A 24,412-nucleotide genomic window follows, 5' to 3' on the forward strand; every position below is an offset into this window, starting at 1 on the left:
GGATGTTATTGTGAAGGGCGAGACAGTGAGTGGATGGAGAAGTGAGCAGGAGGCGAATGTGTAATGCGATCGTTTGGGGCAATAAACGTATATTTATAGGTTGCGTTTTCTTCTTACTTTATGTGAATAATGTATCCTGGAGGATCTAGTAACAGTGAAATTATATTCACATAGTTTTAGGGTGTAAATTACTTTTGTTTGCATAAGACCTATCAGCCAAATGCAGGTTACCGACGACGGTGAGCGGACAGAGTGCAAGACGGCAGGCTTCAGCGATTCTAATTTTATGAACCGCATGGCGCAAAACCTTCAAGTAAGTGCGTCTGGGCATCGGTTGAACAGTTTACAGATGAACTGGGAACCTTGCCTGTACGCTGGAATAAAGCAAAAACTCAATAATAGTGGATCAGAGTTAGGTATTCCGTAGCCATTGAAAAAAAAACATCGTACATAGCAGTTAATCGACCATCGCCCGCTTACGAGGTCGATCATCTCGTTTTTTTTCTTGCGTAAGATGAAACAACGCCAATCCGCTGCAAATGTAAGAAAACGCCATATGACGTTCACATACCGAATGAAGGTCCCTTTTGTGTGTAGCACAAATTCAGGAATATTCACAGAATTATTACTGCTGTAAACAGGTGAAACTTTCGAAGTTAACGCTGGTTGCCCCAAAATTAAGTCTTGTTGTCTAACTTATCTTTGCAGAAATAGTGTTACTCATAACCGTATATAAAGTTGAATTACTTCATATATTTTCCAGCATACTAACTCTTAACTGCAGGCCAGCACTAGCAGTGGAGGGTATATAAAGCGTACTGCGGGGCGGTGGGCAGAAGGGGGCGGGGGGGGGGGGGGGGACAAAGCAGCTGTTGGAAACGGAGTGATTTATCTGACGTCCACAACGGCATGACCATTGGCTTTCAGGCCAAGAGTGGAAGCATTTCTGAAACGGCTGCCTGTAAAGTGTTTGAGTGCTGCCGTGGTTAAAGTATACCGTGCGTGGCAAAACGGTGCTACCCGAAACTGGCACCGAAGCAACTGTGGTGCTCCAAGGGCCATAGATGACAAGGGTGAACGACGGCTGAGGATGTGTGTACCTGCGGCTGCTGAGCAACTGACCGCTCAGATGCAACAAGACGCTGTCAACAGTGTTTCCTCAACGACCGTTCAGCGGAGGCTGCTGAGTGTCGTCCTCCTCCGCAGTCGCCTGGTTGATGCACCCCTGCTGGCTGCTGTTCGACCGGGACGGAGGCTGGAATTCGCACACCATTACCGCAACTGGACGTCCATTGAGTGGCGAGAGATGGCCTTTTTAGTTGAATCATGTTTCATGCTCCATCGGACTCATGGCCGTTGGCGTGTATGGCGAGAAACGTCTGAAAGCAATCACCCTCCAACAATCGCGGAAGTGTTCAGGCCGAATGGCGTCCTCTGCATAATATGGTCATTCTGGAAAGCAAAATGGACAGTGTGCATTTGTTCTCGGGGAGAATATCCACCCCTACCTGCACGATGGCATCTCCCAACAGGACAATGCAATGTGTCACAGAGCTCGCAGTCTATGGTTGGAAGACCACCAGGGTGAGCTTACCGTACTCCTCTGGCCTTCAAGGTCTCCGGATTTAACTCAACTGAGAATCAGTGGGACCAGTCGAGCGGGCTGTTCGCGGCATGGATCCTCAAACGGGATACCCAGTGCAGCTGGAGATGGCACCAGCGTCGGCATAGCTCTACATCCCTGTCGGTATCTTCCAGAACCTCACTGATTGCCTTCCTGCAAGTCATGCAGCTATCAGCGCTGCAAAAGGTGGTTATTCAGACTTCTGACAGGTGGTCGCACTCAGGTGACTGGATAGTGCAGAATACTACATTACGTCCAGTGACTCTTTCCTCTGTCGATCGACTTCATCGGTTTCGAACTCAGCGACTGCTTCTGCCATTGTAGTCCATTTGTCTGTTTTTACTTCCTTCAGATTTCATCCTCACATGGACTGGTCCGTCAATCAGCAGTATAACTCTCTCTGAAATTGTACATATTTTCCAATGTCGGTAATTCAAGCTTAGTGTTTCCTTCCTATCCCTCATTATTTCCTGTGGCACAAACGTATGTCTCGTAACTTAGAATATCTGTGAATTCGTGCAGAGATCCTCCACACAGTCCTCCCAAAGTTAAATATTTGCAGCGGGCATAGTTTGTAATCTTTTTCTTATTGTAGTTTCTAAGCAGAAGTATCTCCCTACCTTCGTAACTGTTTACTCAATACTAGTGCCAAATCCTTGCACACTATTCTTTCTGTTGCATCTCTGAGTTCTCTGAATCGCAGAGATAAGGTCTGTCTGTTGGTTTCAGATCACCCATGCTTTCGTCGCAAGGGTTTCTTCTAACCAACTTTGACAGAAATTTCTGCTAAAGTCATTTGGTATAATGTTGTAAGAATCTTCGTTACTGTCAGTTAGAACGTGCTCCTCCCAATCCATTGCTGACAAATTAGTATTAATTTATTCGTATAACCGTAGAATTATCGGAGAATTTACATGCCAGATTTTCCCGCGTTTTTGTGAAACGTCCCGCATCCAGAAATTTGATGTGGATGTTCAATAGATACAAAATAAGTTGTACTCTGTCCTTGCATTTATATCATTATACACTACAATATGAGTGAGTAACACTACAGGATTACGTACGAGGGGTGCCCAGACTGTAATGCACCGCATCTTTTTTCTCAGCCGAAAACAATGCTACGAATGCCAACCGTTACGTATGTATTATTTGAAATCTTCTGAGTGAGTGCGCCCGGTTTCCGTTACTTCCGACAGATCGCGTAGCTGCAGGACCGTTTCAAAACGGCGTCTGTTGGTGATGTACGATACAAACAACGTGCCGTCATTGAATTTCTCACTGAAAAGAAAGAAACTTTGGGGAATATTCACAAAGGCTTGTGCAAAGTCTATGGAGCATCTGTTATCGTCAGAAGTACAGTTAGTCGCTGGGCACGGAGGGTGAGATCATCAGAAGACGGTTCGCCGGAGCTCCACGATTTGCAGCGGTCGGGGACACCATCCACGGCTGTCACACCTGACCTAGCCCCCTCGGACTTCCACTTGTTTAGGCCATTAAAGGATGCCATTCATGGAAGACTTTTTGAGGACGGTAAGGAGGCGATCCAGACAATGAAGCACTGGCTCCCCCACCGGGACAAGCATTGTTTTTGACAGGACATACGGGATGGAGATTACGTGGAAAAATAGGGTGTGTAGATAAAACACCATTCTTTCATGTGTGTATTTCTCGTTATGGCCAATAAAGAATTGTTGAAGAAAAAAATGGGATGCATTATTTTGTGGGCAACTCTCGTACGTTCAACTGTCTTGTAGTATACCATTACTCACGTAGTTCACTTACGGGGACAGACTCACCTGTAGAAATGACTTGCGACGACATTCCGTTGTCCTCAGAGAACGGGTGATTCACCAGATTTTACTAGTTGGAGCTGACATCTACCTGTAATCAAGCAGAGGAGAGTGATCAGACTGACACAACTATTTCATAAAGGTGCAAGCTAAAAGAAGAAAAAACACCCGAAGGCTAGGCGAATAGGACTCCAGGCTCTCACTGGTACGTTACCTGTATCCTGTGGACAGCGTTCTGCAGTTCATCTACAACCCACTACGACAGCTAATAAACATTAAAAAAGAAGAGGATATTTCAAAGATGCTAACTTTGGCAGGTAGACTGCAGAGAACATTTATAGTTCGACAAGCATTGTCGTTTTGAAAGCATCGTTTTGAGGATAGCCCGAAAGTGGCCGTGTACAGCAGACTAAACATATTAACCCGTCACGATTTGGGCATACTGGTTTGGTACGACAAGTGTGAGACCTTCTTCTCAGGGTCATATGCCTGTCCTTGATGTTGTTTTGTAATTTGAATATACACTGATGAACCACAACATTATGATCACCTACTTAATATCTTGTTTCTTCATATTTGGAACGAAATATACCACTTATTCTGCTTATGAGGGATCCGGCAGTTTGTTGGCAGGTTTGTGGAGGTGTGTGGCACTAAAAATGTTCAAATGTGTGTTAATTCTTAGGGGACCAAACTGCTGAGGACATCGGTCCCTTGGCTTACACGCTACTTAAGCTAACTTAAGCTAAGAACAACTCACACATCCATACCCGAGGAAGGACTCGAACCTCCGACGGAAGGGGCCGCGCAATCCGTGACATGGCGCCTAAAACCACGCGGCCACTCCACACTGCTGTGTGGCTTTACATTTCTACACACAGGTTATGTAATTCGCGTAAATAACGGGCCGCTGAGTTGCGTACCCGGTGATGGTGCCCGGTAGCGACCCAGATGGGTTCCACAGGATTTACATCAGGCAAATTTGGTCGCCGAGACGTCAACACCAATTCACTGCAATGCTCCTAAAACCACTGCAACGCGTTTCTGGCTCCGAGACATTGACAATTATACTGTTCAAAGATGACATCGCCGTCGGGTAAGACATCAAGTATGAAGTGATGCAGCTGATTCGCAGACATCAGCGTGTCTTCGATTACTACCACAGGTCCGATGCAAGGTTAGGAGAATGTCTCCCATTCCATAGTACGTCTCCCACCAGTCTGCTTCCGAGGCACGCTGCACGTTTCTAGCCGCCGTTTATCTCGATGACGGCGTTTGTGGAGACGATCATTGGCCTAGTGTAGCAAAAATGTGATTCATACGAAGAGCCGACACGTTTCCATTGATCGACGGTCGAATCCCGATGGTCCCGAGCCCACTGCAGTAGTAACTGACGATGTCGTTCCGTCAACATGTTATCATGTAGGGATGGTCTGCTGCGGAGCTCCATGTTCAACAATGTACGAGAACGGTGAGCTCAGAAATACTTGTGTGTGCACCAACATTGTGCCTTTCGGCATAGACGCCACAGATCACCATCTATCTTACTTTACAGAGCAGACAAGGTTGCGAACCCAACGTTCTGTGAAAGGTCGTGGACGTCCAACCATTTAACGCCTAGTGGGTGTTTCACTTTCATTCTACCCCTTTCCGTAGACGCTCACGACAATAGCACGTGAACATTCGACCAGCTTCGCCGATTTCGAGATACTCGATCACAGGATCTGCCTAATAACAATCTGCCCTTTGTCAGGGTCTGTCGTCTCAATGGATTTCCCCATTTGCAGCCCATATCTTCGCTAGGGTGATCCCCCGTTCGAATACTTTCGTTACCGCGTCCCGTGCTCGCAACGCCACCAGGCTGCATGAAACGTCGCGGTAGGCTTTGATCATAATGTTTGCTTATCAGTGTAAATACACGTAACTAAGACCAGTTACTTACGAAATATTTCTTTGAAAAATATAATCTTCTGGTTGAAGGAGTTTTATTTGGTGCCGATCGCATAAAATACATATGTCGACGACTAGTTTCGGCAAATATTAATTGCCATCTTCAGATCCATAACAAACATTGATCTAGTCCCTCTATGTGTGGTGCATTGTCATCTAGTCCTGAATACATAGGCACTTACGTCTCTGGACGCGATATTTTAATATCGTATATGTTAAGAACTTGGAAATGGCAGTTACAGTTTGCCGAAGTTAGTTGTTCACATAGGTATTTCATGAGATCTGGGCTAAATAAAACTTCTACAATCAGAAGATTCCATCGCTGACTATGTCCAGACCATCTCAGCCACTGCGACATTATTTTGTCTTGTAGTCTTATACGATGAGCCTGTTCTCGGATTTCCTCATTCCAGATTCTATCCCTCCGTGTATTCCCAACCGGGCTACTAACAAACCTCATCTCAGCTGCCCGATTTCTGCCAATGCCTTTACTTCACAGGGTCCATGTTTCATTCACAACCATACATCAAACGTCCTAACTGAATATAAACAAAAAAATGTTTACAAAAAAGGTAGAACATACGATTCCCTCTTTAGGATAAGAGACAGTAGATGCGAAGGAATAGCGTCCTTCCGCAGACTCACAATAAAAAGTTCCCAAGTCGTGGATGAGCGATTAAGCATCATTAGCTGACCCTGCCAGGGCAGAGAGAAACGCCGAAGAAAAGAAAAAGAAGACCGAACAATGTTGTGCCATAGAAGCAGTTATGAGCGACCCCTGAGTAATATCATTGCGTTTTCTAATTGGACTCTCTGTAATAATGTGTTTACTATTGCACAACTGTACAATCCTGTCGCGACGAACTAGTTCCAAATACGTTGTGCGACAGACATGGCAAATAAGCAGGAAGGCAAGCGAAGTCGCGCCATTCACGCAACAGACAGCAGATCCATTTTGTTTTTGCGTAGCATCTGCACCGCCGCTACTGTCTTAGTTCCGATGGGCACCTCGTCTCCAGCAGCACGGGTGTCCACGCTGGCTCAATCACAGACTCTATGCCATCGCCTTCGCGAGAGGAGGAAACTTTTAAAAGCGCAAGATCAATCTGAAAACGAATCAAGTGGCATCAATATCTCTGACTAATTGTAACCTTCCGTTACTCATAAATCTGCCTTACGCCTGTGGTCTACGCTTCGGTTAATCTTGTGTAGTTTGTTTGCGGTCCTGGCGTATGTTACAATTTCTTACGAAGTGATCGCTGCTTGTTCAGAAGACTGCTATTGGAAATCGATTCTTTCATTGTACAACGTGCTCGGGTTGCGCCCAGAAATTCCAATTCGCACTATTTATGTGACGTTTACGTTAAACGAACGCAGTTCCTTCGATAGATCACGCGTTTCTTACAACACGCGGACGTGTATTATCCAATGGAATATTGCTCTAGACATGTGTGGAGAAAAAAACTTGCGGATCTACAGGTTTCCTTGCGCGGAGGACGCCGTTGGGAGTACTGTCGCCACATTTCTTCTATCAGGGGCATATCTAGGCATCTTGCTGGCCACAGGAGTACTTAAATACCACGTAGACAGTTCCTGCAGACATTTGCCATATATGGACAAGCATTGTTCTGTTGAAAGACGGCACAACGAAGCTGTCATGTAAGAGGTGCTACATGCGGACGCACTGTGTCCTTGAAATACTGTTGTCTCGGGAAAGTTCCCTCATTCATTATCAGGTGTGACGCGAAGTCATACCCGATGGCTCCGCACATCAAGATGATAGGAGTAAAAACATTGTCCCTTTCCAAAATGCTGGAAGAATGAGACCACTCCTCAGGTCGACACCATACTCGCCAACGACAGTCGTCCGTCTAAGTGCAGAACCGCAGTTCATCATGCTTCAATCTGTATACATTAAGTCATACCTATATGAGACCAGTAAAATCTCTGGAATTGTGTCATTTAATTTCCACATCTGGATTCGACCACTTGGACTAATTAAGACCCACAACGAGGCCACTTTAACTGTGGGGTGCTGATGACGCTGACTCACGCGAGTATGCGGCTTCTCCGAGTCCTCCACGGTGATTGCTCAATATCTGACGCTGTTCACACCCATTACATACCCTACCAGGCCTGGTAACAAACATTAAACACGAGCAACAGTAATGCACACTGAGCGTTCCACCTGCCCGCCCCGATAGCTGTCAGCATGGCGGATTGCCGTCCTACGGGCCCGGGTTCGATTCACGACTGGGTCGTGGATTTTCTCCGCTCAGGGACTGGGTGTTGTTTTGTCTTCATCATCATTTCATCCCCATCCGGCGCGCAGGTCGCACAATGTGGTGTCAAAGACCTGCACCAAGGCGGCCAGACCTCCCCCGCAAGGCCGGGGTGGCGGTCTGGAACCGTGAGACCGCTACGGTCGCAGGTTCGAATCCTGCCTCGGGCATGGATGTGTGTGATGTCCTTAGGTTAGTTAGGTTTAAGTAGTTCTAGGGGACTGATGACCTTAGAAGTTATGTCCCATAGTGCTCAGAGCCATTTGAACCATTTTTTGCCCCGCAAGGGGCCTCCCGGCCAATGACGACAAACGCTCATTTTCATTACCGTTCCACCTGCCACAGGGAACTGTAGTTCTAATCATTTGCATGTCCACCGATGGCGTGTACGTGTGCGCACCTACACTGACACCTGACCAGGTGTTTCGGGTGTTTCACTTTTTCCTCAGGCAGTATAGTCGTTCCAGATTAAATCGCTCCAACAGATACTCCTACATACTTGAGAGTTGTGGCTGATTCCAGGAGCTAACTGCTGAACGCCTTGTCAAACTATATCGGATCACTGCATTAATTTGCCACATTCCATTACATTTATTTATGCTCAGCGTCAGCAGCCAGTCTTTGTACGAGGTGCTCACCGACTGAAAGTCTTTCTGTGTGTTGTAACAATTTCATAACATTACCCCCTTCCTGTTTAGAAATGCGTTATTTCCAGAATTCCAGAATTCGAAGCAAGAAACAACTGCCAACATGAGTAGCTTACATAATATATGCCCTCTGTGTAGGGGAGAAATTTAAATTACTTAATAAAGGCAAGGCCTCCAGTCCAGATTGTAGATCAGTCAGGGTCCTTTCAGCGTATGCTGATACAATAGTCCATAGTTAGCAGTCATATACAATCTCTCGCTTATCGAAATTTCCATACCTAGAATGGAGACTTGCAGAAGGCACACCAATACGCAAGAAAGGAAATAGAATTAATCCGCTGAATTAGACCCAGCCACTATCATCGATTTGCAGTTGGGTTTTTAATACGTACTGCGCTAGAACATTGCGAATCACCTCGAAGAACACGATTGGCAGAGGAATTGATACCATATTTTTAGATTTCCAGAAAGCACCGTTTTTCACAAGCTTCTTCTACTCGAATTGCTTACTTATGGAGTGTCGCCCCAATTCTGCAATTGGGTACGTGAGTACCTGCCAGTATGGTCACAGTTCCTAGTAGCTGATGGGAAGTCATAGAGTAAAACAGAGGAAATATCTGGCGGTACGAAGGAAGTATTATAGACCCTCTGCTGTTCCTGGTCTACATAAACGACATAACAGACAATCTGAGCAACCCTTTCAGGAAGTTTGCAGATGACGCTGTCATTTACGTCTTGCAAAGCCATCAGACGATCAAAACCAATTGAAAAATGATTTAGGCAAGATATCTGTATGGTGCGAAAAGTGGAAATTGGCTCTAAATAATGAAGAGTATGACGTCACTCGCATGAGTACTAAAAGAAACTACGTAATTTCGGTTACGCGATAAATCACACAGATCTAAAGGCCGCAAAGTCAATTATTTACTTCGGGATTACAATTACGAATAACTTAAACTGGAATGATGACATAGATGACGTTGTGGATAAATCAAACCAAAGACTGCACTTCATTGGGATAACACTTAGAATGTGCAGCAGGTCTACTAAGGAGACTGCTTACACCACGCTTGTTTTCCCTCTTCTAGAGTATTGATGAAAGGTGTGAGGTCTGCATCAGATGTGGCTGATGTAGGACACCGAATATATTCAGAGCAGAGCAGTTCGTTTTGTACTATCGCGAAATAGGGAAGCGAGTACCACAGATGTGATTCGTGAATTGGTGTGCAGTCATTACAACAAAGGTGTTTTTCATTGAAGGAGGATCTTCTCGTGAAATTTCAATCACCAGGTTTCTCCTCTGAGCCGGCCGGGGTAACCGAGCGGTTCTAGGCGCTTCAGTCTGGAACCGCGTGACCGCTACGGTCGCAGGTTCGAATCCTGCCTCGGGCATGGATGTGTGTGATGTCCTTAGGTTAGTTAGGTTTAAGTAGTTCTAAGTTCTAGGGGACTGATGACCACAGATGTTAAGTGCCATAGACCCCAGAGCCATTTGAACCATTTTCTCCTCTGATTGCTGGGAATATTCTTTGGCGCGTACCTAAGTAGTGAGAAATGACCATCATCGTAAAATAAGAGAAATCAGAACTCGCTCAGAAAATTTTGGTGCTCGTTTTCCTCGCGCGCCTTTCGAGAGTGGAAAGCCAGAGAAATAACTTGAAGGTGGTTCGATGAAACATCTGCCAAGCACTTAGTTGCGAATTTCAGCGTAATCATAGAAACGTAGAAGTACTGTTTCAACGACCCTATCATACCATCCTTGTGGGACGCTGTCTTCCCCCCTGACGACATACTGGCATCCGTTTACTAGGAAGTCTTCAGTCTAATCACATATCTGTTCATATATTCCGTACGCACGTATTTAGTTTACAACGGTATGCAACAGTATTGAAGGCTTTCTGGAAGTCAAGAAACACGACGTCAACCTGAACTGTTCTGTGGCTCTCATGAGCAGAGAGAAGTGGTTTTTCGTATGATCTGTGCGACTGAAAAGTATATTGACTCCTGTAGAACCAAACACAAATATTTATAGAAAATAAAAGTAAAACAGACAGATAATTATATAAAAAAAAGAACGCGCTCGCATAATGTTAAGAATGAACTCGAAACTGCAATCACGGTTCCGCAGCAGCTGTATAATACTGTACTACAGAACAAATTAAAATTTGTGCCGCACTGGAACTCGAACCAGGATTTCTCGCTTTTCGGGAGAGGTTGCTTTAAATAATTCGGTTATCCCAGCACGCTCCCAGTAGCGCCCAATTCTCCATTTGTCCTGGTGTCTACACTCCCTTGCGCTCGCAACGTATTTGCGTGATTCCCACACAGAGTGAGACACTGTTTTCTCCCATCACTGCCTTGCTATACAGTGCGAGCACAAGGGAGTGAAGACACCAGCACAAATGGAGATTTAGGTCGGTCCTGGAAGTGTGCTTGGGTAGCCAAAGTGGTTGAGACGGCCGCTCGCGACAAGCGGGAAATCCGTATTCGAATCCCAGTGCCGCACAAATTTTCAATCGTTCTGTAGTAATCTGCAGCTGGTGCGAAACCATAATCGCAAATTGCGAGATCATTCTTAATTGAAGGGCGGTTGATCGTGAACACAGTGCCTCACACTGCACTATAGTGGTCCAAAATGTTTCGAGACCGATTCAAAAATGGTTCAAATGGCTCTGTGCACTATGGGGCTGAGGTCACCAGTCCCCTAGAACTTAGAACTACTTAAACCTAACTAACCTAAGGACATCACACACATCCATACCCGAGGCAGGATTCGAACCTGCGACCGTAGCGGTCGCGCAGTTCCAGACTGTATCGCCTAGAACCGCTCGGCCACCCCGGCCAGCTTCGAGACTGGATTAGCAAAATTAGAGAAAAGTTAACAGGTGGTTTTAAAGCCTCATTTGTGCTAAATAGTTGGTACAATCGCGGGAAACTGCCAGAGAAGTCCTTCTTTGGGAGTAGTTCAACCCGCGCATCACAATGGCTTGAACGTCGGTTATGCGGTCAAAGCGTTAATCCTTCGCACGAATTTCTGCACTTGGTCGTTTTGTGGTACATTCGTACTGATAGCATCAGATCTTCTCACCAGTGACGATTTTTTCCAGAAAAGAACTGTCCGGGTTTTGTATTTCAATCAAGTCGTCCACATGGTGTTTACTTTTGTTCGGGAGTCAAGGTATACGGGACAAACTTTTGTACTTCTGGAGACTGTTTTGAACACTTGATTTAGAAATGTTGCTCCAATGCGATTCGTGGCACAACAGTATTGACACACTACAGCCGCACGTCTACTGCTTAACACTACCAGCCGGCCTTCTGACCGGGCGGTTGTAGGCGCCTCAGTCCGGAACCTCGCTGCTGATACGATCGCAGGTTCGAATCCTGCCTCAGGCATGGTTGTGTGTGATGCCCTCAGGTTAGTTATGTTTAAGTAGTTCTAAGTCTATGGGACTGATGACCTCAGATGTTAAGTCTCATACTGCTTAGAGCCATTTGAACCATTTGACTCTGCCTGCTCACAAATGACTAGTCGAACGCACATCTGTTGTTTACATTTGCTAGTCCAAGGTACCACTGTAGTTACTGCGCTGACTCCACGAGGTGTTGTTCTGTATCCATAAATTTTCACAACATGTACAGTTCCTTCCTCGACCTATTACTTTTCTTAATTTTTAAAGTTTTTGGTCCTGGCCGAACTGACATTTGTCAGTCACATAAGTGAGTAAGTTTCTCCAGGTGAAACGCCGCATAGCTGTTAAATTTCCCATGCCACTTCCTTCCGTGTTGTATACCTGAGGTGTGTTGAAACAACTTAGCAAGTAGTTTTGCAGACAGTGTGTGTTCCGTATGACAGAGTCTTTCCTAATAGGTGGGTTAAACAGCTACTTGCTACTCACGCAACAGGAAGCAGCGTAGAGACGAGGTGAAGCATTACCAGAAATGTGACGTAACGGCCAATAAATACTGCAGCCTGAGAAGGAAAGAGATAGTCTTCCAGTTACTCCGTTATTTGTTTCACCTGTCATATCTCTGGCAATTCCTAACTCACTGCAGCAATATGTTCACGGTCAGCACATCTGAAACAGCTTGAAAAAGTTTCTACGTGCCGAATATTTACGTACTAATCTGTAACACTATTTACTTTACAGCTACGATAAATCAAAATCACCTCTCCGTTTATTATTACAGAAATATATTAAAAAAGTTATACATATCGAGAGTACAATACTTGTGCACACGTTGTAACAGGTGATAAGTATGTGACGAGTATCGGATCTCAAATGAAATACAATCTAAATCTGCAGTAAGATGCTCTCTTATCAGATCTGCTAGCGAATGACATATCAATGTAAGTGATTGATATATCAATAAACAAAGTGAAGCCGCAACTGTCCCTCGGCCAGTGAAAGGCAAATGAAAATTGGTATTGAAAAATTGTCGAGATTCAAAAACGATAGAGACATTAGCACAGAACGGGAGCACATAAGCAACTGTCAGTTTCCCGCGTTCGTGATATGTTTGAAACTCCTGAGACCGTGTGGTATGCAGAGAAGGGAATATCTGAGTTACCCCAATCAGCTTCAAGCCCTGCTTCCTGGAATGTAGTTGAAAATTTTTCTGGGTCACTGCAGAAGTCTAGAAAAAGAATATGTACATTTGAGCACTTCATGCATTGTAAACACGTGGTAGAATATCATTGTACAATGAATAAGTCACACATAGGATTAGTTATGTCATACAAGCACCTTGCAGAATCACTATGTACGAAAGGGACGAATACATTAGCTCAGGTGTAGGTAGCACAAATGGCTGGCTTTGATTTATGGGTACTGTACTGGGGAAGTACAGTTTGTTTACGAAAGAAATCGCTTAAGCATCATTTGTACGACCCACACTGGGATACCGCTCAAGTGTGTGAGACGCATATGAGATCGTAGTAAACGAGGAGGCCGATGGCATGCAAGGAAGGGTTTTGCGAAGTCACAGATTTGCATGACTGACGGTTCAGTGCAACAAAATTCTTGCAGGCACCCGAAGAAAGTCTTTGTATTTCTCGCAAGCACATGCTTAAAAATCACTAAACTCAGTTCTCAAGACAAAAACGAATATTTTCATTTCTCTAAAGTTAAAGTTAGCTCACACAGAGGCCCTGATGTATGGTGATTTCAAAAGTAGCCTCTTCCACATTCTTTATGGCGATTAGCAGAACGTCAGGCTACTGGACGACCAACAATTCGATTTCGACACGGGAAAGAGTAACACGGAAGTAATAGTGACGTTACGCTTAGTAATGAAAGAAAGATTGAAGACATGAAGATGTCTAATCTCCCTAGCATTTGTGGACCTACAGAAACAGATGAGAACGTAGAGTGAAATCAGACGTCCACAATCCTTGGAAGATCGGGTCTAATTTGTAGAACAGACGAATAGTCTACAAGATCTACAAAAGCCAAGTGGCAGTGATGAAAGTGGGAGGTCACCAAATGAAAAGTTCACGTTAAAAAACGTGCAAAAGCACAACTGCTGAGACTCACAGACGACATACGAGGGTGTGTTGAAAAGCGATTCCTCCAAAGTTCTCAAGTGAAAACCCTTGAAGCTTTTTAAATAAATCATCTTTATTCTCCATGCTTACATATTTATTTCTCAACTGTCACCCTGGCGACGAACACAGTTTTCCCAAAGACAGACCAGTTTGATCATACTGTAACCGTAGAATGTTTGAGTTTGTTGACGGAGACACAGCATCACCTCCGTTTACACTGCTTTATCACTATCAAAACGAAGTTCTCGAAGGTGTTCTCTAATATTGGAAAGAATTGAAAATCGGATGGGGGCAGGGACTGTACGGAGGATGATCGATGACAGTAATTCCAAGGCGTCTGATTATTCCCGATGTCGCAGCCCTCGCTTGTGGTCTGGCCTTGTCATGCTCAAGGAGTGGGTGCTCCAAGTGTGCACGGTGTCTTACAAGGGAACCTCCCCATCGCACCCCCCTCAGATTTAGTTATAAGTTGGCACAGTGGATAGGCCTTGAAAAACTGAACACAGATCAATCGAGAAAACAGGAAGAAGTTGTGTGGAACGATGAAAAAAATAAACAAAATATACAAACTGAGTAGTCCATGCGTAAATAGGCAACATCAACGATAGTGTGAACTCAGGAGCGCCGTGGTCCCGTGGTTAGAGTGAGCAGCTGCGGAACGAGAGGTCCTTAGTTCAAGTCTTCCCTCGACTGCAAAGTTTAGTTTCTTGATTTTCGCAAAGTTATGATCTGTCCGTTCGTTCATTGACGTCTCTCTTCGCTGTAATAAGTTTAGTGTCTGTGTTTTGCGACCGCACCGCAAAACCGTGCGATTAGTAGACGAAAGGACGTGCCTCTCCAATGGGAACCGAAAACATTTAATCGCAAGGTCATAGGTCAACCGATTCCTCCACATGAAAACACGTCTGATATATTCTATATGACACTGGTGACGGCATGTGCGTCACATGACAGGAATATGTTGTCGAGCCATCTAACTTGTACACTTGGCGAATGGGTAAAAAGATTCTTCTACCTTGCCCGTGTTAGGTTTTCTTGTGTATGTGATAATCACTCCCAAAAAAGTGATGAAAACATCAGAGTTTTTCACGTAAACTGCAAAAAATGAATGCAACAGTTTCACAGTCGCACAGTTTTCCCTGTGCTCTGTCAAAACATATGTTTTTAATGTTTTCGTAGACCGTCAAATCCTGCATATGTCCAAGCAAATCTGAACATGTCCTGGAATTTTGGAGAGCGAAGTTGATTATGTGTGAGTGCCTCAACTTTGATAACTGTCTGAAAATAAAAAAATTAAACTTTTCACTCGAGGGACGACTTGAACCAAGGACCTCTCGTTCCGCAGCTGCACACGCTAACCACGGGACCACGGCGCTCCTGAGGTCACAGTATCCTTGATGTTGCCTATCTTGCGCATGGACTACTCAGTTTGTGTATTTTACTTATTTTTTTCATAGTTCCACACAACTTCTTCCTGTTTTCTCGATTGATCTGTGTTCAGTTTTTCAAGGCCTATCCACTGCGCCAACTTAGAACTAAATCTGAGGGGGGTGCGATGGGGAGGTTCCCTTGTTAGAATTCAAAACTCGATTACAGCACGCTGTTTGTTAAGCACCATAGTTACGTTACACATCGCCATGTTACTCGCAAGAATTCGGAGACATCTAGCGGTAGCGCCGGTGCTGCCACTCTCGGACTTTGCAAGGACTTTTCAAAGGCCCCTCCCACTTCTGTTGATCCATTGTGCCTTCCAGAATAACGAGATTACCCAGGCAATGCCTCGAAAACATTCCCAGACCATATCGCACCCTCCTTCTTTGCTTGTTTCACGCCGTACACGCCATTGGCCATCTGTCCGAAGGAGCATAACACGTGCTTCAGCTGAGAAGGTCTCATGTAACCAAGCAATGGACATACGGTTGCTGCACGGCTGTGCAAATTCCGACCTTGTCGGCGATAAACAGCAGTCGTGATGGGTACACGAACCAGGCCCCTGCTACAGAGTCCCATACGCAGCAACGTTCGCTGGACGGTCGTTGAGAAGACGCTGTTGGTAGCCTCTTGGTTCATCTGGGCTTTTAGCTCTTCAACAGCTGCACGTCTCTTCTTCCGTACGCATCTCTGCAGCCGCCGTTCATCTCTGTCATCTATAGTCTGTAGTGAACCACAGTTGCCTCGGCGCCGGTTTTGGATAGCACCATTTTGCCAGGTACGGTACACCGAGCGAGGTGGCGCAGTGGTTAGCACACTGGACTCGCATTCGGGAGGACGACGGTTCAATCCCGTCTCCGGCCATCCTGATTTAGGTTTTCCGTGATTTCCCTAAATCGTTTCAGGCAAATGCCGGGATGGTTCCTTTGAAAGGGCACGGCCGATTTCCTTCCCAATCCTTCCCTAACCCGAGCTTGCGCTCCGTCTCTAATGACCTCGTTGTCGACGGGAAGTTAAACACTAACCACCACCACCACCACCACCAGGTACGGTACACTTTGTTCCATAAAAACACGGGAGAACTGCCGGATATCAGTAACGTCCTGTCACGATATTTCGGCGCATGGTCTTCTGGCCATCTTCAGGTGAGTGCCACTGTAGTAGTACTGGCGAGTACGCGCTGAGCTCCGCTATTTAAAGCCGTACTGAGGTGACATTGCGCATGCGCTGCTCAGCGTGCGCGTTCATAACGGCTCCGTGCGCTGTGCCTCGCGCCCTCCACTGAGAAAGCCTGGCGTATCGGTATCAGGTAGATTTCCATCTTTATGCAGATAACTACGTCGACTACGAAGCATCTCTATAACAGGATTCCAAGCAGAGTTTAGCTGATAACCGTTATCTCGATTGATGAGAGTCTCGTTGTCAGACAATCTTATTTCCACAGATTCATTGATAATCGAGCTCCAAAAGTTTGATGTATGAGCCAAAATTTTTGCCTCGTTGTAATTCATGGAATGGTCTGTGGAAATACAATGTTCGGCGATTGTGGACTTGGTGGGTTGGAGAATGCGAGTATGCCATTGGTGTTCCACAATGCATTCCTGCACAGTTCGTGTTGTTTGCCCTATATATGATTTGCCGCATTCACACGGAACACCTGCAAAAAGTATTTTTGAAGAATGGATTTTCACCTAGGCAAGTGAACAGAGTGATGAAGACCTACAAACGACGGAACAAGGAAGAGGAAGAGGTCTTCAGGTCGACTGTTTATCTACCATTTATTGGGAATATTTCTTCACAGAGAGGCAGAATATTGAGAAAGTATCAAGTGAGAGTCAACTTTCGCCCTCCTTCCAAAATTTCATAACTGGTGCGATCCGTTAAAGACGACCTGGGCCTGCGTAAACTAGGTGTTTACAAAATTCCGTACGCCGGGAAAGCTTTAAAAATCACACGGTACACTTTAACTATAGCGGCAAGCGGATAGTTTAAAAACTTACCTCTTTCGGAAATGCTTCCAACTTTGATCCTAAAACCAATGATCATGCCCTTTTGGACGTCAGATACACTATGTGATCAAAAGTATCCGGACACCCCCAAACACATACGTTTCTCATATTAGGTGCTTGTACTGCCCCCTACTGTCAGGTACTCCATGTCAGCGACCTCAGTAGTCATTAGTCATCGTGAGAGAGCAGAATGGAGCGCTTTGGGGAACTCGCGGACTTCGAACGTGATCGGGTGATTGGGTGTCACTTGTGCCATACGTCTGTCTGTTTCCGATGTGATAGTGAAGTGGAAACGTCAAAGTTGTCTGTTGACCGACAGAGACCGCCGACAGTTTAAGAGGGTCGTAATGTGTAACAGGCAGCCATCTATCCAGACCATCACATAGGAATTAGAGACTACATCAGGATCCACTGCAAGTACTATGACAGTTAGGCGGGAGGTGAGAAAACTTGGATTTCATGGTCGAGCGGCTGCTCATAAGCCACACTTCACGCCGGTAAATGCGAAACGATCCATCGCTTGGTGTAAGGAGCGTAAACATTGGACGATTGAACAGTGTAAAAACGTTTTGTGGAGTGACGAATCACGTTACACAGTGTGGCGATCCGATGGCAGGGTTCAAATGGCTCTGAGCACTATGGGACTTAACTTCTGAGGTCATCAGTCCCCTAGAACTTAGAACTACTTAAACCTAACTAACCTAAGGACATCACAAACATCCATGCCCGAGGCAGGATTCGAAACTGCGACCGTAGCAGTCGCGCGGTTCCGGACTGCGCGCCTAGAACCGCTAGACCACCGCGGCCGGCGACGGCAGGGTGTGGGTATGGCGAATAACCGGTGAACGTCATCTGTCTGCGTGTGTAGTGCCAACAGTAAATTCAGAGACGGTGGTGTTATGGTGTGGTCGTGTTTTTCATGGAAGGGGCTTATACCCCTTGTTGTTTCGCGTGGGCCGGCCGGAGTGGCCGAGCGGTTCTAGGCGCTACAACCTGGAACCGCGAGACTGCTACGGTCGCAGGTTCGAATCCTGCCTCGGGCATGGATGTGTGCGATGTCCTTAGGTTAGTTAGGTTTAAGTAGTTCTAAGTTCTAGGGGACTGATGACCTCAGAAGTTAAGTCCCATAGTGCTCAGAGCCATTTGAACCATTTTTTTGTTTCGCGTGGCACTATCACAGCACAGGCCTACACTGATGTTTTAAGCACCTTCTTGCTTCCCAGTGTTGAACAGCAATTCGAGGATGCCGACTGCATCTTTCAACAAGATCGAGCAGCTGTTCATAATGCACAGCCTATGGCGGAGTAGTTGCCCGACAATAACATCCCTGTACTGGACTGGCCTTCAAAGACTCCTGACCTCAATCCTACAGAACACCTTTGGGATGTTTTGGAACGCCGACTTCGTTCCAGGCCTCACCGACCGACATCGATACCTCTCCTCAGTGCAGCACTCCGTGAAGAATGGGCTGCCTTTCCCCAAGAAAACTTCCAGCACCTTTTCGAGCTAATGCCTGCGAGAGTGGAAACTGTCATCAAGGCTAAGGGTGAGCCAACACCACACTGAATTCCAGCATTACCGACGGAACGCGCCTTGAAATTGTAAGTCATTTTCAGCCAGGCGTCCGGATACTTTTGATCACAAAGTGTAATTCGTTCGGTTTCTGCATTACAACTACTGTACTGTTTTTCCGCATTCCACCGACACGCTTTACAGACCCTCCACTGCTAGTGGTACGGCCTGCCGTCTGTGAGTGATCATTGCAGGTTGACGTCTCAGATATGCGGTGGTGTCATTAATCTACATCTACATCTACATTGATACTCCGCAAGCCACCCAACGGTGTGTGGCGGAGGGCACTTTACGTGCCACTGTCATTACCTCCCTTTCCTGTTCCAGTCGCGTATGGTTCGCGGGAAGAACGACTGTATGAAAGCCTCCGTGCGCGCTCTAATCTCTCTAATTTTACATTCGTGATCTCCTCGGGAGGTATAAGTAGGGGGAAGCAATATATTCGATACCTCATCCAGAAACGCACCCTCTCGAAACCTGGCGAGCAAGCTACACCGCGATGCAGAGCGCCTCTCTTGCAGAGTCTGCCACTTGAGTTTAATAAACATCTCCGTAACGCTATCACGGTTACCAAATAACCCGGTGACGAAACGCGCCGCTCTTCTTTGGATCTTCTCTATCTCCTCCGTCAACCCGACCTGGTACGGATCCCACACTGATGAGCAATACTCAAGTATAGGTCGAACGAGTGTTTTGTAAGCCACCTCCTTTGTTGATGGACTACATTTTCTAAGCACTCTCCCAATGAATCTCAACCTGGTACCCGCCTTACCAACAATTAATTTTATATGATCATTCCACTTCAAATCGTTCCGTACGCATACTCCCAGATATTTTACAGAAGTAACTGCTACCAGTGTTTGTTCCGCTATCATGTAATCACACAATAAAGGATCCTTCTTTCTATGTATTCGCAATACATTACATTTGTCTATGTTAAGGGTCAGTTGCCACTCCCTGCACCAAGTGCCTATCCGCTGCAGATCTTCCTGTATTTCACTACAATTTTCTAATGCAGCAACTTCTCTGTATACTACAGCATCATCCGCGAAAAGCCGCATGGAACTTCCGACACTATCTACTAAGTCATTTATATATATTGTGAAAAGCAATGGTCCCATAACACTCCCCTGTGGCACGCCAGAGGTTACTTTAACGTCTGTAGACGTCTCTCCATTGATAACAACATGCTGTGTTCTGTTTGCTAAAAACTCTTCAATCCAGCCACACAGCTGGTCTGATATTCCGTAAGCTCTTACTTTGTTTATGAGGCGACAGTGCGGAACTGTATCGAACGCCTTCCGGAAGTCAAGAAAAATAGCATCTACCTGTGAGCCTGTATCTAATATTTTCTGGGTCTCATGAACAAATAAGGCGAGTTGGGTCTCACACGATCGCTGTTTCCGGAATCCATGTTGATTCCTACATAGTAGATTCTGGGTTTCCAGAAATGACATGATACGCGAGCAAAAAACATGTTCTAAAATTCTACAAGAGATCGACGTAAGAGATATAGGTCTATAGTTTTGCGCATCTGCTCGACGACCCTTCTTGAAGACCGGGACTATCTGTGCTCTTTTCCAATCATTTGGAACCCTCCGTTCCTCTAGAGACTTGCGGTACACGGCTGTTAGAAGGGGGGCAAGTTCTTTCGCGTACTCTGTGTAGAATCGAACTGGTATCCCGTCAGGTCCAGTGGACTTTCCTCTATTGAGTGATTCCAGTTGCTTTTCTATTCCTTGGACACTTATTTCGATGTCAGCCATTTTTTCGTTTGTGCGAGGATTTAGAGAAGGAACTGCAGTGCGGTCTTCCTCTGTGAAGCAGCTTTGGAAAAAGGTGTTTAGTATTTCAGCTTTACGCGTGTCATCCTCTGTTTCAATGCCATCATCATCCCGTAGTGTCTGGATATGCTGTTTCGAGCCACTTACTGATTTAACGTAAGACCAGAACTTCCTAGGATTTTCTGTCAAGTCGGTACATAGAATTTTACTTTCGAATTCAATGAACGCTTCACGCATAGCCCTCCTTACGCTAACTTTGACATCGTTTAGCTTCTGTTTGTCTGAGAGGTTTTGGCTGCGTTTAAACTTGGAGTGGAGCTCTCTTTGCTTTCGCAGTAGTTTCCTAACTTTGTTGTTGTACCACGGTGGGTTTTTCCCGTCCCTCACAGTTTTACTCGGCACGTACCTGTCTAAAACGCATTTTACGATTGCCTTGAACTTTTTCCATAAACACTCAACATTGTCAGTGTCGGAATAGAAATTTTCGTTTTGATCTGTTAGGTAGTCTGAAATCTGCCTTCTATTACTCTTGCTAAACAGATAAACCTTCCTCCCTTTTTTTATATTCCTATTAACTTCCATATTCAGGGATGCTGCAACGGCCTTATGGTCACTGATTCCCTGTTCTGTACATACAGAGTCGAAAAGTTCGGGTCTGTTTGTTATCAGTAGGTCCAAGATGTTATCTCCACGAGTCGGTTCTCTGTTTAATTGCTCGAGGTAATTTTCGGATAGTGCACTCAGTATAATGTCACTCGATGCTCTGTCCCTACCACCCGTCCTAAACATCTGAGTGTCCCAGTCTATATCTGGTAAATTGAAATCTCCACCTAAGACTATAACATGCTGAGAAAATTTATTAATGCGACTCGACCGTCAATATGGATATGTATATATGCTGTATAAAAACTTATGTATGCAAAATTTTAGAGTGTTTAGAGGAGAAACACTTTTACATGTGAAAAAAATGTCGCAGGTATGTCGTTTCCCACTAGGGACCCGTGAATGCTTTGACACAATGACGTACAGAGACGCTATTCAATCTTCCGTGTGACCAATACTGTTTTAGAGATGTTTCTGACCTCAGACGTATTTTTTTGTGGTCGGAGATGAAGCATTTGGTGCACTAGACACCAAAAAACACTTCATAAGAGCTGGTTGCCCATTTGGCTGAAACTGCAGCCATGTGCTTTGGGGAACACCAGTTTCACGACAGTAGAAAATTTTGGAAATTTGTGGGAAGATCTTATGGGACCAAACTAGTGAGGTGACCGGTCTCTAAGCTTACACACTATTTAATCTAAGGTAAACTAACTTACGCTAAGGACGACACACGTACCTATGTCCGAGGGAGGGCTCGAACCTCCGACGGCGGGAGCCGCACGCACCGTGGCAAGACGCCTCAGACTGCGAGACTACCCCTCGCGGCACCGTAGAAAATATTGATAATTTTAATTATATATCAGATTAGAAAATTTAATGATTTTAATTACATGTTAGATCATTACTAGAAGCGGACACAGGTTTTCAGGCTCATGGAACAGACAGGTGACAAACATGATGAGATAACGAGTCCCGAGACAACCGAAACCGCGCGACTGCAACGGTCGTAGGTTCGAATCCTGTCTCGGGCATGGATGTGTGTCATGTCTTTAGGTTAGTTAGGTTTAAGTAGTTCTAGGGGACTGATCACCTCAGATGTTAAGTCCCATAGTGCTCAGAGCCATTTGAACCATACAACCGAAACTTGTTTGCTTCTCAGCGGTTGACCAAACACGCCAGCGAGGATTATTCTCGATGGTTCGTCAAGGCGACGAGGGTCGAGGTCACAGGCGTTAGTGGTAACCTTCCGGTCCACGTAATGGAGGACTTTCTAGTGGAAGTTAGAATGATAGTCAAATATTAAAATCATCACATGCCGAGGAAAGCTTCCAGGGTAACATTTCCGATGGATACTGCAGAAGGCCATGTGCACCCAGAATCAACGTAGGACGGAATGAAAGCGCACAGGGGGGCAGATTAAAGGAAAGCAGAGACTCAGCGAGTAATCCGAATAGCCGGAGCGCACTGACGGTCCTCAGCAGGACCTGATGGAGCAGCAGACACTTCAACTACGAGAAGACAAAATGGCTTGGTACAAATGGCTCTGAGCACTATGCGACTTAACTTCTGAGGTCATCAGTCGCCTAGAACTTAGAACTAATTAAACCTAACTAACCTAAGGACATCACACACATCCATGCCCGAGGCAGGATTCGAACCTGCGACCGTAGCGGTCACGCGGTTCCATACGAGAAGACAATGACAGACTCTGGGGGACACATGGCAGCTGGACTCTAAGAAGCAGTTTTCAGTATTCTTTCGAACAGTTGCGGCAAAATTTCGTAATAATACTACAGCTGCAGATAGTCACCAATGTCTTGAAGGAGCAGACCTCGTAGTGTAAAGTTTGTTTCATTTCAAAAGCTTAAAGTGTGCTCACAAATAAATTCGGAGACCTAACTTTTCAGCATGATCTCGTAGAAGTACTCATATCCACGAACTCTTCAGTAATTTTGTGTTTGTATTGTTGCACTTGTCGCCAGAATATCCTTCCTGTGTGATGCTATTGTTAAACTTACCAGTAACTGGTGGTTAATGGACAAACGAGCAGGATTTTTTTTTTTTTAGGTTTTGCAAGAAAAGAATTATGTGCCATCGCTCCGCAGGACAATCTAATTATGTTTTACTCCCAAATTCTTCATCAGAGCTACGAAAACGCTTTAACACAAACTTTGTTCTTGCAAATTGAACAGAAAATAGCTACACATCTTAGTTTAGTTCACCATAATCGATGTTCGAGGAAATCCTGCAACTGTGTCATTCGTGAGAATAAGAATAAATTATCGAAAAGCGTTGTGCTGCGCATGAAAAAATAAGTAAAACAGTTGCAGTTTCTCATTAGATCATGAACTACGCGTCAATTCTGTTGCAGCTAAAATTATTGGATATTGAATTGTTTAAACTTGTGAGAAGAGTGGATGAAAATGACCTAAGAAAATTAACTGTACACTGTGTTCTTTCAGACAATGAGTGATGATAACGAAAAATTTAGGCAATAACACCTGCAGAAATGTGTGGGCAGTATGACAAGAAAGCTGAAATACAGTCTTGCGAATTTGAATGAATGCATCAGATGATTCCTGTCACATGCAACCCGACTGCCTCATATTACGTCGTTGACGTTCAGCACACAGGAGGCCTATAGGAGTGAAGGCGCAGAGATTAGAGCCCACACAGAGGCATATCGACAATCCTTCTTTCCACGAACAATACGAGAATGGAATAGAAGGGAGAACCGATAGAGGTACTCAAGGTACCCTCCGCCACACACCGTCAGGTGGCTTGCGGAGTATGTAACAAAAAAAAAAAAAAACAAAAACAAAAACAAAAAAAAAAACAAAAAAAAAAGCATTGAACAGAGACTGCCTGTATCTGCCTCAGAGAATTAAGTTAGAGAAATTTCAGTGAATAGCCGGAATAAGTTATTGATTCGTATATTTGTCTCTTGGGCTATAGGGCAAGTGGTCCTTGATTGATAGGCAATTATTTCAAAGTGTTCTTGATTTATGGTTTAGGCCAAGTGGCCAGTAGTTACCAGGCCGAGTGGCAGTGACCGAGTGAAGGGGCGCAGTGGTTAGCACACTGGACTCGCATTCGGGAGGATATGCAACGAATTGACGCTTGGTGCAGGAAATGGCAATTGAATCTCAATGTAGACTAGTGTAATGTGCTG

The 24,412-nt window shown here is 45.2% G+C and overlaps 1 protein-coding gene across 2 annotated transcripts in view; it reads right to left on the minus strand.

The window, feature by feature from the left end:
• LOC126473168 (ABC transporter G family member 23-like) overlaps positions 1 to 24,412 on the minus strand; it is a 490,841-nt gene that overhangs the window by 186,155 nt on the left and 280,274 nt on the right. For both annotated transcript variants that reach the window (XM_050100049.1, XM_050100048.1), the window contains exon 3: positions 3,421 to 3,505. In XM_050100049.1, coding sequence (XP_049956006.1) covers positions 3,421 to 3,445 — 25 coding nt within the window. In that variant the 5' untranslated portion in view covers positions 3,446 to 3,505. The remainder of the gene's footprint in view (positions 1 to 3,420; positions 3,506 to 24,412) is intronic.

This window comes from Schistocerca serialis, chromosome 4 (assembly GCF_023864345.2).
Source record: "Schistocerca serialis cubense isolate TAMUIC-IGC-003099 chromosome 4, iqSchSeri2.2, whole genome shotgun sequence".
Taxonomy (NCBI): Eukaryota; Metazoa; Arthropoda; class Insecta; order Orthoptera; family Acrididae; genus Schistocerca; species Schistocerca serialis.